At 39.8% G+C, this 18,905-nt stretch overlaps 1 protein-coding gene across 1 annotated transcript in view; it reads left to right on the top strand.

Moving 5' to 3' along the window:
• Nucleotides 1-18,905, top strand: part of RNF150 (ring finger protein 150) — a 254,841-nt gene that overhangs the window by 158,983 nt on the left and 76,953 nt on the right. The window contains exon 3 of the mRNA XM_047091945.1: nt 18,184-18,255. Coding sequence (XP_046947901.1) covers nt 18,184-18,255 — 72 coding nt within the window. The remainder of the gene's footprint in view (nt 1-18,183; nt 18,256-18,905) is intronic.

Genomic DNA, 18,905 nt, shown 5'->3' with positions numbered 1-18,905 from the left:
CCCAAGCAGCCTCCGTGCTGGCAGTGCAGAGCCTCATGTGAATCATGAGATCGTGACCTGAGCAGAAATCAAGAGTCTGACACTTAACCGACTGAGTCACCTAGGTGCCCCTGCAATTAGCTGATTCTTCAAGTTACAGTAGAAAATTTCTGCATGCCAGTAAAGTCTGGGTTATTGTTTAAAAGGACAACTCTTTGACTTCTTCTATTTTATGGCAATTGGTTTGTTTAAATTTTTGACAGCTTCTGGAACAATTTCTAAAAACATTATTACTGCATGTTTTCTACTTCTCAATTTGATACATGTTCAATCTAGTAAATTTTGGCATTCAAAAAAATTACTAAAAGGGAAGACAAATCACCCATTACCCCATGGAATTGTTAACAGTTGATGACATTACCTTTCAGGTTTTGTAACCACCTAAATATATATTTGGTAAATTGTGATTATATATGTGTCTATGCATGACACACAAATATACGTGTAAGCTTTGTATTCTATTTTTTAATTAACTGGTGAGCATTTCCCCTGTCATGAAATAATCTTTAAAACATGATTTTTAGTGGTTATATAGTAGTCCACTTCCACCACTTACCAAACATGGGCAAGTTACTTAATCTTTTCATGCTTTGGTTTTCTAAACTAAATGGGAATATATCTTCCTCTTATGGTTATGGGCTAATGTATATTTTTTAAAGCCTCTGAACATGAGGCTAATGACTTTTTAAGCTCTCAATAAATGGTATCCATTATTACTATCATATAGATTTCTTGATGACTACTTATAAATCCAACTCTACCACTTTTATTGAATATTCTGGAATTTAAGTAGACATGTGCTACCAGTCAGACACAGGCAATGAAAATAGACATAGAACTAATATATTCAGTTTCACTGGTTACTAAAGTTCACATATTAAGAAACTACACATATATAAATCAGTTATTGCTAAATATCTAGCTAATTTGATAATGATGAATGAAAATGGTAACCCTATATTTTTGAGTCTATGGATAGTCCAAGCCATCATTAGGCAATTCAGTCAACCATGAAATTTTAAGCTTAAATCTATTAGTTGATCAATTATTTCAATCACTGGGGCGCCTGGGTGGCTCAGTCGGTTAAGCGTCCGACTTCAGCTCAGGTCACGATCTCGCGGTCTGTGAGTTCGAGCCCCGCATCAGGCTCTGGGCTGATGGCTCGGAGCCTGGAGCCTGCTTCCGATTCTGTGTCTCCCTCTCTCTCTGCCCCTCCCCTGTTCATGCTCTGTCTCTCTCTGTCTCAAAAATAAATAAAAAAAAAATAATTTAAAAAAATGAAAAAAAAATTATTTCAATCACTGATCTGCTTTGTGCAGATAAATGTAGTTTGCATGTCTCCAGGCATATGCATACTCTGTGATTTAGGTGAGAAGCTAATTGGAATTGGATGGAGTGTTAAGTGGTTCATAGGGTTTAAGCTTCTACTCTGCTCCAATTTGATTAACTTTCCTTAAATTGTAAACTATTCCCCTCAGGGTCACTCCATGAATTGGGATCATGTTAAAAGTTAGCACTGTTTCCTGATCAAAATAGGCACTATACTTTGGTCCTTTGATGGATGGAATAAGAACATACAATTTCCTTTAGAAAAAGATTTCTCCTTTGATGGACAGGGCCCCATTCTACTCAATAGAAAGCTTCAGCTATGCAAGCTATAGCTATAATAAGCCTCAGGTTAACTTAAGTCATTTATTTTTATTAAAGCAGTACTGGCCCTTCAGAAAGATTGACTCTCAGGTTAGTTGTAGGCTCACAGACGAAAATGGAATATCAAAGGTCTTAATGTTGCATTGGTGAAGTATTCAACCATTCAGGCAAGAGAGACCAAACTTGAATTAGGCAGGTGAGCACATCAGGTTCCGCTTGGCTTTGTGCAGATCACAACTGAAGAGCAGTCTCCATCATCTTACATGATCACTGGCCGGCGTGTCTTACTGTACCTGGAGAAGATCACTTCAGTGCCATTTCCCATGGAGTAAGATTTGCTAGATATTCTCCAGATTAGTAGCCTCACACCAGGGTGTTTTAGATGGTGACATGGAGAATAAAGGTATAACTGAAAGTGAAGGGAGAGATTTGGCTGGTGTGCTGCATCTCCTAAAGCAATTACACCAAGATAAATCTAGTGCCATGTAATCGTTACAGACACCAGATTTGGAGTTAGATCTGGATTCAAATCTGTACCCTGGTGGGTGATTCTTAGTTGTGTGACTTTACACAGGTTAGGTACTTTGCCTTTCTATGCCTATACTTCCTCATGTGTAAAGTGAGACTGATCTCCTGTTCAGCTGCATCCAAGGGCTATTGAGTGAGAAAATACGTGTGACACATTAGACAGTTATTAACTAGATCACCTTTAATAGATAAGGTAGTTCTTAGAAAATAGTAATCCCCCCCATGTAAATAGCTCAATTCTTTTTTTGTTTTTTTTTTTAGAGAGACAGCACATGCATAGGAGTAGGGGGGAGGGGCAAAGGAAAAGAGGGGGGTGGGGGGAGAATCTCAAGGAGGATCCATGTTCAGTGCAGAGCCCAATGTGGGGCTCAATCCCATGCCCCTGGGATCATAACTTGAGCCGAAATCAAGAATTGGACACTCAACCAACTAAGCCACGCAAGCACCCTAAATAAATAAATAAATATCTCCATTCTTATGTAATTCACAAAGAGTTAAATCTAGATGTGGGTTTTTAGCTCAACTGACACAGTTTGAAATGAAATGGGATCTTTTTTCCATCTTTTCTCCAGAGTTGTGGGAAAAGGAAAGCATAAAAATAGACTATAGAGAAAGAATCTGGCTTTCTTGGAGAGTGATTCCCCAGGTAGCAGTGGTTTTTAATTTATAGTAATAGGGTATGCACACAGTTAAAAAACAAACAAACAAACAAAAGGGTGTGTATTTAAAACTAAATTTCTTCCCACCTCAACCTCCCTTCCTCCAGCTCTCTCCAGAGGCAGAAACTCTTAACACTTCCCTTTCTAGGCTTCTAGAAGTTTCTGTGCTATATGTAACAAAAGTTGTTTTCCACATTATAGACAAGGGCTCTGCCTTCACATAGCTTGCATTGTAATGCTGTCAACAAGCAATACACATGAAAACAGATAGAAACCCACTCAGAGGCTAGTGCAGTAGTCAGATGACAAGTGATGGATTTGGAGCAGAGTGAACAAGAATTCAGAAGGAATCTGATTAGGATCATATTTTTAAATCCTATGGATTAAATATAGAGTATAAAGAATATATCCTAGTTTATACCTGTTGTACCAGCCTAATTGTTAATAACTCCCCATTTTACTCTCAAAAGTGATAGTTTGGATAGTAAATTACATGTTTACCATATGTGTGAGAGAAAGAGAAGAATCAAGGATGCAATTAGGTCAGTTTTCACAGCATGAACCAAAATGGAAAAGACAGGAGAAGAGATCCTGAGGGGCTGGGAACTCAGAATTTGAATTTGCAGATGTTAAATTTGAGAAGCCTATTATATCTACTAGGTATCTTTTAAAAAATTTTTTTAATGTTTTTTTTTTTTTTGAGAGAGAGAGAGAGAGAACACGTGCAGGGGAGAGGCAGAGAGAGGGAGACACAGAATCCAAAGCAGGCTCCAGGCTCTGAGCTGTCAGCACAGAGCCCAATGCAGGGCTCGAACCCACCAACGCTGAGATCATGACCTGAGCTGAAGTCGGAGGCTTAACCGACTGAGCCACCCAGGCATCCCTGTATCTACCAGGTATCTAACACAGACACCAGGTATTTCAATATACAAGTCTGGAGGTCAGGAGAGAAGAAGAGCTGGAGATAGAAATACAGGAGCCGTCAGTACATAGATGCCATTTAAATCGCCAGGACAGGATGAGCTCCCTTGGAGACTAAGCATCCAGGAGAAGAGATCTAAAGACAGCTTGATGTCTGCTTATGTGGCCTCACACCCCACTCTCTTTCCCTCTATCATATTATTTTATGTATTGTTTTCTTTCCAGTTCATATCACTATTTGAATCCATTCCCTCCTTGCCTCACACCTCACTTTCCCTGTGCATGCAAGCCCCCAGGGGGAGGGCAACAAGAAGGTTGGTTTGCGGAGACCAGCCACAACCTCACACTCCATCCACACCCACTGCCCTCTGCTCAGGGTCCACTGGGACCTTTTTACACTCATGATGCTTTTCTTTCGTACAGCCCTATCTTTTCTTCCAGGCCAGCGTCCTTTGGGGACCCTGGTCTATCAGCCAGCTTATGTATGCCTTAATACAGGGATTAATTGTTTCCACAGAGCTGAAGGAAGTGGCCAGACTCCCAATTCCCATTTCGAACAAGCCCCATGATGTGGAGAGCCTGTTGGAGCGTCCCATATAGGTTAGGAGGCAGGTTGTCGCAGAGCACATACAAGACCTTGAGGGGACTGCTTTTCATGTCACATTGTAGCCCACTGGAGCCTCATCTCTGATGAATCCTAGAATACTCGGTTGTCATAATCAGACATAAGCCCGGACATAAATGTGACTCCCCGGGCAGCTTAGGCAAGGGTCTAAAATACTGTCAGAGCTGGAATGTCTGTTAGGAGCTGGGACCACTTAAGAGTAAATAGAGTTTGTTCTGTTCTAAGTGCTTTCTATATATTGACATACTTCTTCTTAACTCTATGATGAAGGTACTGTAAGTATAACCCCATTCTTCAGGTGAGGAAACAGAGAAGGTAAGCTGTTGCCCGAGGACACACAGCTTGGCAGTTTTTAAAGCTAGGATCTTTAACATCTTTGAAATGCTCCATCCTGAGAACATCTTATGCACCTCCTGGCAGTCCAAGCCCAGCAGGTTGGTCTCCTCCTGGAGATGCCATTCTTTTCCAGTTGTCATTTACAGAATAAGCACCACAAAAGTGCTCACTGTTGATTATCATTGTAGACACAGTTTCAGTCAAGACTTCTGCAAAAAAAGACGTGCCCCGTCTTGTGCAGGACCCAAAAATGAGAATGGTAGGAGGGCTGCTGTCCTTTCTAGATTTTTTTCCAGGGAATGTGAGTAATCCCTAAGAACCACTGATAATTCACGTTTTTCCAGGTTCATTCCTGTCTCTCTGGCAGCTTAACAGTGCACCTGCCACACATAAATTTTACACATCCATTTAAATCTTCCATGTGTGAAAGGAACTCACTGACATTAAGAACATTTGCAACATGTATGGCAAATTCAAAAAGTGAATTTCTTTGATATAGAATGTGTTCCTATAATGAGCAAAAATGCCACAAAAGATGTTAAGAGGATACTTGATCTAAGGAAGGCAGGTGGTGCCTGGAGGAGATCATTGTAAGCAAATTAAACAATCAGATGTCATTTTTTTGCCTGCAAGTTTAGGAAAAAGCAAACCTGCTAAAACCCAATCCTGGGGAGGCAAGGGTGTAAAGGGCTCCATACTTACGATGATAGCAGGTTTCAGAAATTGGTATCATTCTTCTTGAGAGTAGTTTAGCAGTCTTGATTCAATTTGCTTTTTATTATTCTTAAATCTAATTTTTGAATAAGTAGTGTATTCTCATGGTTCCAAATGCAAGGATAATAAAAAAGATTTGCATTAAAAATTCTCTTTCCCACCCTTCTCCTCCTCTAGAAACCCAAGTATCTCCCCAGAAGCACACATGGTAGTGATTTCTGGTGCAAACACGTTTCTGGTGCGATATTTTTATGAACACACACACATATGTGCATGTTCTTTTCATCCTTTCTTACATAAAGTGTAGCACATTATCATTTGAAATGTTGATTTCTTTGCATCTTAGAGATTTTCCCATACCCTTTCATAAAGAGATTCCTTTCTTTTTCTTCCATTACACAGTGTAACGGGTTGTATCATGTCCCCTTGAAAATCCATACGTTGACGTCATAACCCTGAGTATCTTGGAATGTGACCTTATTTGGAAGTAGGGTCATTGTAGGCACCATTACTTGAGATAAGGTCATTTAGAAATAAGTTGGGATCCTAACCCAATGACTGGCTTCCTTATAAAGGAGGAAAATTTGGACACAGACACGCATACAGGGAGAACTCTGTTTGGAGATGAAGGCAGAGTTGGGATGGTACATATACAAGCCAAGGAATGCCACAGATTGCCAGCAAACCACTAGAAGCTAAGCACGAAGCATGGAACAGATTCTCCCTCACAAGGAATCAATCCTGTGGACCCCTTGATCTTGGACTTCTAGCCTCCAAAACTTTGAGACCGTAAATTTCTGTTGTTTTAAGCCAAAAAAAAAAAAAAAAGGTTTGAATTTAATTGTGATTTGGGAGCAAAATAACAGGGTGGTAGGCAGGGCAGGATCATGAGGCAAGAGGACCATCCAGTGTAGTAAGTGCACAGGAGCATTTGAAGTCAGGAACCCACCTGAATCATAAAGGTAGGGACAGTGGTTATGCCCTCCAGAGCAAAGAAAGTCGGCCCAGGAGAGGAAGCTGCGGGAAGGGCGCTGAGGTGAAGGAGGTCTTTTCTGCCACACGTGTGTCTGTGGGAGCAGCAGGCCGCTGGTGAAGGTACCAGGATGGCGTGGGAAGCTGCTTATCAGAGATAGAAAGGCCCTATAATGATTAGCAAAAACATTTTACTGGCCATTTGACACATGTCTGGGTGACTTTTAAATACTGTGACGTATCTCTCTTTCTCTCCTCACGTCTTCGTGATGCCCCTGGATGAGTATGTTAAGAAAATAGCCCATTGATCCGCAGGGTGGACTTCTACCTGCATAGCCTGGACACCTCTCCCCCTGAGAACCCCTGTTCCCAGAAAGCTGTGGATGGGAAAGCACAGTGGTAAGAACTGGGAGGAAGAGATACCTGGCCATCGTTCTACTCATGCGGTTGAGAATGTTGACCATCTGCCCCCAGAACCATAGTATTTAAAACTTAAAGGACGTTAGATATAATGAATTTGAGACAGAGAAATGCGAAGTGAGGTTTTTGGTTTTTTTTTTCATGGAGACACAACCAGGCTGGTGATTTCAAGTCAGAGTAGTTTGCACGAGACCAAGCTGCCTCCACAGACAATATTGAGATACTGAGGAGACCTGACCCATGGGGAGGGTGCCAGCCCCATTTCTGCCATAGCAGTGAACGCAAGGACTCCTCACCTTTCTACTATTTGAACTTTGGCCCTTTGTGGCATGAGAAGTAAGGACTCATTAAGTCCTTTTAAAAAAAATTTTTTTTTTAATCTTAGTAAATGCATGTACAAGCAGGGGAGGGAGAGAGAGGGAGAGACAGAAAGAATGAGAATCTTAAACAGGATCCATGCTCAGCACAGAACCCAACGCAGGGCTTGATCCTGTGACCCTGGGATCATGACCTGAGCCGAAATCAAGAGTCAGATGCTCAACTAAGCCAACCAGGCATTCTGATTAAGTCCTTTCTACTATGTAGTTTAAGATTCCCTACCCCTGGGGGCTTCACAGAGTGTGCTAAGGATTCATCTTCATTCTACCCATCTAATGACATCCCAACTAGTAACTTCTTTTTGAACTTTGACGTCAAGGGCTGGATGGGTGACAGACTTCTGATCGTGAACACCATTGTGCACTACGCGCGGTCTCTCCTCCACACCTGTGTCCCTCATTTCCCAAATGTGCCACTTCTGCTGCCTTTTACTAATACTTACCTGCTTTTAGAAACCCTACAGGATGGCAAAGCAAAACCAGCAAGCAGCATTCTTGCCCTGGCTGTGGCAGGTGAGCCTGTCTTTTGGTGATGCTCTCGGCATCAGTGTCCCACTCTCTAATAGGACATCCCATCTCAGATACAAGTAATGGGTTTGTGTCCTGAAAACCACAGGACTCCCAGTAGATGGAGGTTATTTCAAATACAGGCAGATAAGATAAACTAAGGTTCTTTTTTGTTATTCACAAACAGTATTGCCTTTGAGGCCAATCCAAGGGAACCAGACCTGTTTTGTTTCATGTGAGGCCCGGTAATCACATTCAAACAAGTTTTCTTGAAAGAGTTACCTCTCTTGGTGAATACCTTTTCCTATTATTTGCATATACAATGGCCCATCTCCCTTTGATTTCATTTGTACATGCCAGTGTTCAAGTTAGGTTAGAACAAGGCAAGAAAATAGAATATAAAACAAATTTGAATTTTACAGGGAAAGAAAAAGGAAAGGAGATACTCTGAGTGTCAGTCAGCAGAGGAAGGTCTACAGGTAGAGATGCTTCTGTCTCCTAAAGAAAAAGGACCAAAATGGTCCCTGATGTTGCTCTGGACAAAGTGCAGAGCCCTGGGGGGGGCAGAAATGCAAAGAGTACATTGTATCCATGAAGTATTTAGTGCAGTATTTAGCCTTGAATTTGCTTTTTTTTTTTTTTAAAGTAATTTTTTTTTAATTTTTTTTTCAACGTTTATTTATTTTTGGGACAGAGAGAGACAGAGCATGAATGGGGGAGGGGCAGAGAGAGAGGAAGACACAGAATCGGAAGCAGGCTCCAGGCTCTGAGCCATCAGCCCAGAGCCCGACGCGGGGCTCGAACCCACGGACCGCGAGATCGTGACCTGGCTGAAGTCGGACGCTTAACCGACTGCGCCACCCAGGCGCCCCAGAATTTGCTTTTTTTAAAAGATAATTCGGATCTGAAAGGATCTTTGATTCCCAGTTCTGTTCTTCCTGGATGAAAATCCTGAGCTGGTAAAGCTGAAAATAACATTACTAACTTACCTGCTTTTACTAATAAGGGAAACTAAGGTCTGAAATGTGTAAGTGACCTGACCAAAGTCACAGTTACTTAGTGACAGAAATAGGACTGAAAATCAGATCTTCTAACTTTCAAGCCATTGCCTTCTCCTCTGCAACACCTTCCACAAAAAATAACCCTGATGTTTTTACCTCATGTTGTATGTACACAAACAGCCTTAAGTCACTGCTCCATGAGGTCACCATGGCCATTAGAATAGTCTAATTCTTTATCCAGTTTTCTAGATTTATGGATGGTGCTCTACATCATAGGAATTGGACTGGCTGTGCAAAGATTTCTGTCCTGTCAACCAGGCCTGGAAGGATCATTAATAAGTATTAGAGTAAGGGAGGAAGTGTCTGAGTCACCTGTGGCCACGTGAGGTTCCAGACAGTTGGGACCAACTCCGTTTATGCTCACAATGTCTTTCCTTCACCTAAAACATAAGAACAGTTAGTTATTTTTTCCACTTGGTGGTAGTGATAATGATAATAATCATGATTATAAAATATAGCAGTCAGATACAAGGGGCAAATATATAGAATTAACCAGTCAAATGAGATAGAAGAACATAAACTTGATCTTGATACTCTGTTTTGGAATCCTTATTCCTCCGTGTTCTTGTTTTTGTTTTGGTTTTCGGTTTTTTTCATCACTGCATTTCTATGTATAACACAGAGGGGAACATGAAGAAAGCATCTTGTTTTTCTCAGTTTCTTAAGTATTTAGGAGATAACTATACGTATTGGGTTGAATTGGAGTCTGTCACTTACCATCTTTGTTGGCATCTATGTAGGACTTTCTTCTGTTAATTAACAGTTCTGTATTTATTTTCCATAAAGCTGTTTATCTTCACTGCCAGGAACCAGTAATCTTGGTAAATATTTTTTTTTTTATATCTGTTTCAATCACATTGGTGGATATATCTAGTTATGAAGATGGTCCCACTCCTGACAATCTTTAGTGAATAGTATGATTTGGGTCTAGTTGGGCTAGAGAAAATCCATAGGAGCACCTTGGAGAAGAGGGAGGAAACCCTACCTGAAACAGAAGACCCATGCAAATGTAAGGTGGTCCCTTGGTCTTCCATTAGCATTGTGTCACTCTGCATTTCTGAGAACCACAAAGGAAAGAATCTGTTTTGTGATAGACTTCTGGTTCAAACCCTTAGAATCTCTATTCAGGCTACATACAAGACTCAGTTTGAGCAGGGCCTATAGTTTTCCCTCTCACTTGTACCTGGTGCGTTAAAAAAAAACCCAAAGACAGAGGAGCCAGTTACTAAAGCAACTGATTTGTTTGGGCCATATTATTAAGAATGTTGATGTTTTACTCATTATCTTGTTAGTTTTGTGTTTTGGAAATCCAATAATACTAGTTTGAAAGTTGTTGAAAGTGGGACAGTTTTTTCTTGAATTCAGAAGTCACTATTTGTGTGTGTGTGATTTTCATGTCACTTAAAAAGAAACACAGACATGCACATACTAACAAAATTTGACTACATGCAAGTGGTCATAGCATTTTTAAAACTTTATGGTGCTTTTCCTTTATTTTGCTAATCTGTTTTATAAATCTAGCACTACATGGTTGCATGATTGTCATACATATCTCAGAAGTTGATTTTTCTGTATTCTCCAGGAATCAGGAACATCTCTTCCTCCACTGGTAGGGCTTTCATATCTTCTGTCAGCCTCTGCCCAAATGCTGTCCTTTTCCTCCTCCAAAGAGGTATATGTTTATTCTTTCTCAATAACATATGGAATGAGGTTTGACTCAAGGAACTCCATGGGCAAGAGAAAAGAAAAAGAATGCCATTGTACCATTTCTCAGAATAATTACAGAAAACATGTTTTCCTGCCTTTTGTGAGGTATTTGATATCTTGGGGCTTCCAGGGAGGAAGGACTCATAGACCTGATGTTTAAGAGGCCTTGATTATTTTCTTTTTTTAACTCTAATTTATCCATCTGTTAATTCTTCTACTTTGGGACTCCCATCTCCCAAATGACTTTATCCTCCACTGAACTCCTTTAACCTCATCAGCTCTCAGCCATCAGAATGCCAGAAATGGAATTCGTCTAATTCCTTCACCATTACCTCTGCTGTTAACCATAATCTCTGATTCCTTAATGTCCACATACCTTACATTTCCTGAATAGACACTTTTTTAAAAATAAAGGCAGCTTTCATTTTCCTTTTAAAAGGGCATGGAAATGGCTTTTTCTGGAAGAGAAAAAGGGGATGTTTTTTAAAGACACCTCATCTTTATTCAGATACAGCCAAAAATAAAATTAGGTGCAGGCCAAAATTTAAAGTAGTCTTTGAACTTACCTTGTGTGCCCACCTTTAAGAAGGGCATATTTCATTTGCTAAAGAATTGTTTTAGAGGACTGGAGGGGAAGATGGCAGCAGAGTAGGAGGACCCTACGCTTGCCTCATCCCACAAATACAACTAGATAGATAGCTTCTCTAATTGTCCTGAATACCCCAGAAATCAATCTGAAGACTGGCAGAACAAAGTTCACAACTAAAGGTAGAGAAGAGGCCACATTGAAGAAGGTAGGAAGTGTGGAGACATGGTTTGGCAGACAAACAGATTTTGGCCACCATGGTGGGGAACGAGCCGTGGTCAAGGAGAAGGTGAAGGACAGACCAACATATGGGAACACACGGGAAAAAAATCCCCATAGCAATTGGCCTGGAAAACAAGGCCCGGATTTCATGAGTTCTTGCAACCAGTGAGGCTTAAAGCCTGGAGTTTTAAAGGTCAGCATGCTTGGCTCAGGGAGAGCTTGGAGGACATTGGGGCTGCTGTTGGAGAAAAGGCAGAGCAAACAGCCTAAGGACATACAGCATGGAAACTGATCTGAGGAGGGCCTGGGGCACAGAGCAGAGAGATTAGCTCATCTTGGAGCATGTCACAGAGAGGCAACATTCAAGGAGAGACCCCCTCCAGGAACAAAGGAACACTGGTGGGCAACATTTCCCTCCCTTGTCCCCCAGCATAAATAATGGCCACCTGCAGAAAGCAATGCAGCATAGACCCTGGCTGCCTAATTTGCTTACACCAAGCCCCACCCCCACTGTGTACCCGCGGAACTGCTCTTCTCAGTTACAGTTGTCTCAGTCCTAGTTCGGCAGGCCCCCTTCCCCCAGAAGACTGGCCCAAACCCTGGTCCACACCATGTCTTCTAAACTGAGAGTTTTGCAAGGCCTTCATTTTTGTGGCGGTAATGACAGGTCTCCTTTCACAAGCAAGCCAGAGCACACATCATTAAAATGTGCCCCATTCAGGCCAGATACCAAACACTGCCCACAACAGGGAAAGAGAGCCTCTGCAGACAACTGGACTGGAGGATAAAGTGGCTAGGACACAGCAGCCAAGTGCACACAGCACACATAGGAGACACTCCTGTAAGTGCCAGGCCCTACAGAATAGGACACAACACTTCAGGGCACCACAGAACTTCTTCTTCATGAAGCCATTACCCTCAAGAATAGGAGACATAGCTGACTTTCCTAACATAAGTGATATTCACAATGGAGAATTTAAAGCAATAATCATAAGGACACTGGGACTTGAGAAAAAAGTGGAGGACAACAGTGAGATCATTAATACAGAGATAAGTAATAACCTAGCAGAGATAAAGGGCTCAATAAACAAAATGAGAAACATGCTTGATGGAATGAACAGCAGGCTGGGAGAAGCAGAGGAATGAGTTAATGGCCTAGAAGACAGAGTTATGGAAAGTAATGAAGCTGAACAAAAGAAAAAAGAATCAGGCAAAATGAAAATAGACTTAGAGAATTCAGTGACTCCATCAAACATAATAACATTCATATTATAGGGGTACCAGAAAAAGAAGAGAGAGAAAAGGAGGCAGAGAATTTATTTGAGGAAATAATATCTGAAAACTTCCCTAACCCAGGAAAGAAACAGATATCCAAGTCCAAGAAGTACAGAGAAATGCCAACAAAATCAACAAAGGCAGATCCACACTGAGGCATATTGTAATTAAAATGGCAAAATATAGTGGTAAAGAAAAAATAGTAAAATAAGCAAGACAAAAGAAAACAGTTACATACAAAGGAAAACCTATAAGGCTATCAGGGTATTTTCCAGCAGAAACTTTCCAAGCCAGAAAGGAATGGGTGGCATGATATATTCAAAGTACTGAATGGGAAAAACTTGCAGCTAGGAATATTCTACCCAGCAAGGCTGTCATTCAGAGTAGAAGGAAAGACAAACAATTTCCCAAACAAAAACTAAAGGAGATTGTGACCACTAAACCAGCCCTGAAGGAAATGTTAAAAGGGACTCATTGAGTGGAAAGGAAAGACTCATACAGACCATACAGAATTCAAAATGGATTAAAAACCTAAATGTGAGATCTGAAATCATAAAAATCTTAGAATAGAGCATAGGTAGTAACATCAGCCTTGCCAAATTTTTTCTAGATAGGTCCCCTGAGGCAAGGGAAACAAAAACCAAAACCTATTGGAACTACGTTAAAGTAAAGCTTTTGCACATTGAAGGAAATAATCAATGAAACTAAAAAGCAACCTACAGAATGGGAGATGTTTGCAAATGATATATTGATAAAGGGTTAGTATCCAAAATACATAAAGAACTTATAAAACTCAACACCTATAAGACAAATAATCCAATTTAAAAATGGGCAGAAGAGGGGTGCCTGGATGGCTCAGTGGATTAAGCATCCTGCTCTTGATTTCAGCTTGGGTCATGATCTCGCAGTCCATGAGCTCAAGCCTTGCATTGGGCTCTATGCTGACAGTACAGAGCCTGCTTGGGATTCTCTCTCCCTGTCTCTCTTTGCTCCTCTCCCACACACATGCATGCTGTCTCTCAAAATAAATAAAAAACATTTTTTAAAAACTGGGCAGAAGACACAAACAGACATTTCTTCACAGAAGACATGCAGATGGCCAACAGACACATGAAGAGATGCTCATCATCACTGATCATCCAGGAAGTGCAAATCAAAACTATAATGAGATAATTACCTCACATCTGTCAGAATGGCAAGAAACAACAGATGTTGGTGAGGATGTGGAGAAAAAAGAACCCCTGTGCACTGTTGGTGGGAATGCAAACTTGGTGCAGGCACTGTGGAAAACAGTCTGGAGGTTCCTCAAAAAGTTAACAATAGAACTCTCCTACAATCTAGTAATCCCACTACTAGACATTTATCCAAATAATACAAAAGCACTAGTTCAAAGGGATACATGCATCACTATGTTTATAGTAGCATTATTTACAATAGCCAAGATATGGAAGCAGCACAAGTGTCCATCGAGGATAAAGAAGATGTGGTGTATATACACAATGGAATATTATTCAGCCATATAAAAGGAAATCTTGCAATTTGCAATGACATGATGGAGCTGGAGAGTATTATACTAAGTGAAATAAATCAGTCAAAGAAAGACAAATACCATATGATTTCACTCATATGTGGAGTTTAAGAAACAAATGAGCAAAAGGAATAAAGGAGAGACAGAGAGGGACAAAGCAAGAAACAGCCTCTTAACTATAGAGAACAAACTGATGGTTACCAGAGGGGAGGTGGGTGGAGGGATGGGTGAAATAGGTGATGGGGATTAACGAGTGCACATGTTGTGATAAGCATTGGGTGATTAAAATAAAAACTTTTTAAAACAACATTCCTTTTGGGTTGTGTCAAAAGAAGTAACTATTATATAATGAAGTAATAGAATATAAGCGACAGTTAAGACAGAAAAAATATGAATGTTGTGTGTATAAGTCAGCATAAGCCACATTACAGACTTTCTAATAAAAGGACATGCCTGTCTTCACTTTTTTATAGGTATTCTTCAGAACTATATAAAGTGTCTCAAAAATTATTTTAGGCTCTTGTAATGCACTATTTCATCTCTTTCGTGAAACAGTAATATTATACTATATTTAAGTATATATAAGTATATAAGTATACTTATAAGTATATAGAAGTATAATAAGTATATAGAAGTATATATAAGTATTTAAGGTTGCTCTACCACTGGAATGATAATTTTACAAATAGATTATAAATTCCATGAAAATAGGGGTTATGCTCTATATTTCACTATTTTTCCCTTATAATCTCATCACACAGGATTATGCATAGAGGGGCACCTGGGTGGCTCAGTTGGTTAAGTGCCAATTTTGGCTCAGATCATGATCTTGTGATTCATGGGTTCGAGCCCCATGTCGGGCTCTGTGCTGACAGCTTGGAGCCTGGAGCCTGCTTCAGATCCTATGTCTCCCTCTTTCTCTGCCTCTCCCCTACTCATGCACACGCTCTCTCTCTCTCTCTCTCTCAAGAACAAATAAACATTAAAAATTTTTTTAAAGAATTATGTATAGAAAACAATATACTCAGTATGGTACATAAAACCTCATTACAGATCAACAACTGATTGTGATGCTTAGGAACGCTAACTCTGAACCCCAGTTAAACACACCAAAAGCAATTTCATTCTCTTCATTAGCAGACTTGTACTATGAAAAAATTGTACTCAATCATGTTTTGAATTTCAACAATTTAAGAAAAAATTTTTAAAGAATTGTTTAAATAAAATTAAATTTTGAAAAAAATATTTCTGGTTCCTTTGAGTATAATCTGTGACTGTTGTTTGAAAATAATACTTGCCACTTAATTGCTCTGCTTAGCCCTTGAAAATAAAAAACAGTTGACGTGATTTTGTTGGGGCCAGGTATTATGTAATACACATTAACACAATTGCAAAAATATCTGAGCTTTTGAATGAAAAACAATCAACCTTTGTTTATTTGGGTCCAGATTTCTTATTCTAAATGTAATATCCTACAGGTTTGTTACACTTACTCCTAGTAACTAGTAGCCTTGTCTCAATTCCTTTCAATTCCTGCTCCAGGTTTCTTTTCCAGTGGAAAGCAGCTCTTGGTTGAGACAGACTGGTTTTGCCAAAGCCAGGATCACAGCTTTGCTTACCTTACCACATATATTGCTTATAGTTTGTCCATTAATTTTCCTGTTAACTGGCTAAATTTCATAGATGGTTTTTCATGCTTTAAAAAAAATCTTTTGGTTTAAGATTTTAATTCACTCATCGAACATTTATGGAGTTTCCATTAGATTGTAAGCTAGAAAGAGCAGGAATTAATGTGTTTTTGAACTACCATTTTTTTAAGATTTTTAATTTTTTTAAGTATTCCCTACCCCCATAATGGGGCTCAAACTCACAACCCCGACATCAAGAGTCACATGTCCTATCAACTCAGCCAGTAGGTACCCCTTTTCACTACCATTGTTTCCAAAACCCTGGGACAAAATAAGTAATTCAGAATACATGTGGACTAATTGTCAGTTATCAAAGGCAGCTTTACTCTAGGTGCTGGGACCTTCTTGAGGGAAATGTAACAGGGATAGGTTATACAAACAAATGTCCCGTTGCAAATGTTATGACAGTGTTATGAAGCAGCGGGAACAGATTCCATAAGGTATAGACGAGAAGGATCTTCTGTCTTGGGAGACATGGAAGAAGAGCTCCCTGAAGAAGTAGCCTGAGTTAAAATCAAAGGATTGTAGATCAAAACATTAGAGGAAGAAGAAAGGACAGAGAGTTCCATCCTGTTTAGTTTCATCTCAGTGTTTTTCCCTTTCACTCAATGTGCCCCCCACCATGGTATTTATCATTATAAACCTTCCTTGTTTTTCCTGCTACCTTAGTTTGCTAGCTACTCATGGACTTCTGCATAAATCTCAAGTGTATGTAGGTCTCCTTTTAGGTAACAACCAAACTTTTCTGTTAAAATTGCCGGTAATCATTTAGAAACTAAGGACAAAATATAAAAGAGAAAATGAATTAACAAGGAGAACACCTGTCTTCTACTTAATTTACTTATTTGCTGTGGTATGCTTGAGGAAGTGCCATATTGATAAACACTTAATAGATTTTGGCTGGTTAGTTCCTTGGCTGGTTGACTGATTAGCTGGCTGGCCAGATGTTGGTTGGCTGCTAGCTGATTGGTAGGTTGGCTGGCTAGCTTGCCAGATATTGGTTGGATGGCTGGTTGGCCACATGTCCATTGATTGGCAGGCTGGCTGATTGGTTAGCTGGTTGGCTGATTGGATGGATGTTGGTTGGTAGGCTGACTGGCTGGTCTGTTGATTGGGTGATTAGTGAATAATAAGAGTGGTAGTTTAGCTTTGGCTTTACAGTCAAACTTAATTTAATTCAAATTCTGACTGAGTTTTCATTGACTATGATATAAACAATTAAGTTCTGTAAGTCTCAGTTCTTTCTATAAAGTACTATTTTTTCCCATAGGGTTATTGTAAGAATGAAGGTGATATCGCATATGAAGCTTTAGCAGTACCTAGAGTATGTTAACTATTTGTTAGAATATGTTCACAATTTTAAAGAAAAGAAAGAAGCTTGAGTATTATTTTCAAAAGGAAAAAATATTAATGAAAGCAAGTGATTATTCTTGTTAAATGTCTTATTTATTATAGTCCTTCAAATATGTTTCACTGCTGCAAATACACATCTATTACAGGATAGTACCTAAGAAGGAGTTGCTACATGTAGAAAACTCACAGGCACACAAGCAAATCTGCTTGACAGATTAAAACTTAATTCTCTCATCACCCACCCCTTCTCCCTCTCCCCTTCTTCCTCATTGGTCTATCGTTACATTATTGCAGGGCTCACTAGGATGGCAACTTTCCCTATCAAAAAAAGAAAAAAGAAGTGATAATATATTATTTGACATGAGTTACAGTGGTTACACAGGTGTGTGCTTTATAATTATTTAAGCTGAACATGTATGTTTTATGCATTTTCCTATATGCATACCCACTCTTAAACATACACAGAGGATGCGAAATTGGCATGTAAGAATGTGATGGAATAGGATAGTACAGGTGAGATATAAATCTAGACTGGGTCTGTATAAGCAAAGGAAATCTCTTAAAATTCCAAATTGAAAGAAATACACAAACAATAAACCCTGATTGTGCAAAAGGAGATGAAGTTTATTCCAGCTACTCCAGAATGGCTATCTCCTTGTACAAGTTAAATGGCTAGAGTGGCAAGTTACTGAACTTAGGTGTGTGTATGCTAGTCTGCACGACTGTAACCCGCTCTGGAGTCCCTGTAGTGCGGGATTTTCCCATATCATTTGTCACTTGCTTAACGTTGCGCATAAAGAGCTTCTCTCAATGACAGAGCTCTTTAATAGACTTCAATTACTAGAACCACTTTGCACAAATATGACTACCCCATCTCTTCTAGCCATTGTCATTAGCACTCATGCCACTTGTGCGTGATTTCAGAGATAGCTGGCCTGGTTTATTAAATGCCATCAGAAACAAGGTCAAGAATTACACATCTTTATTACTCACAAGCAGCTTTTTGGTTTTTCAGCGCCGACTGGGAGATGCAGCAAAGAAAGCGATCAGCAAGCTCCAGGTCAGAACCATCAAGAAGGGCGACAAGGTAACAGCCTCTTTTCTTTTTGGTAAGGGGCTATCTTAAAACAGTTCCTGACTTTTCTGGCAGCCAGGGTAGAAGAGAGGGAAGGGTGGGAAAAGGGGATACGTGACAATAGCTCTCCTGTAAGTGTTATTATACCCATCTTTATTAACATAATTCAAAACAGTTAATAAGATACAGGCAATAGAACAATAAAGTCGTTGGACAGAATATATAAGAAATTGAAAAGTAAGTATAGGAAAAACAGGTGGAGGTAGGATGCAATTTGTACACAAATATATTACCTGAACTGTGTAACAGAAATGGATCCCAAATTTAGGTTGGGGCTTTCCAGGAGCCAAGGCAAAGAAGGAAAACATATTCAAGCAATGTCTAATTACCTTATTCTGGTGTCCCACAAGGTAAAAACCAACTGGTTGTCCCTGGTGTTCCAACTTGAGAATATTTGTCCATAAATCCTTGCAAAGAGGACAGTGTTATATGATGAGTGATGTCCTCCACTGATGTCTGCAGTTAATACAGAAAGCATATTCAGTCCCTCTGACTCTAGCATCTAGAACCCCAAAGTCATTGCAGCAGCCTCCCTAGCTGTAGAATGATGACATAAGGCCAAGAGCAAAAGCATATCTTTTTTAAATTCACTATAATTAACA

Source organism: Lynx rufus, unplaced genomic scaffold, assembly GCF_022079265.1.
Source record: "Lynx rufus isolate CCGP_SWC_20201006 ecotype Redwood Valley unplaced genomic scaffold, mLynRuf1.p SCAF_3, whole genome shotgun sequence".
NCBI lineage: Eukaryota > Metazoa > Chordata > Mammalia > Carnivora > Felidae > Lynx > Lynx rufus.
The sequence above is the reverse complement of the archived record's forward strand: the minus strand, read 5'-3'. Positions and strand labels throughout refer to the sequence as shown.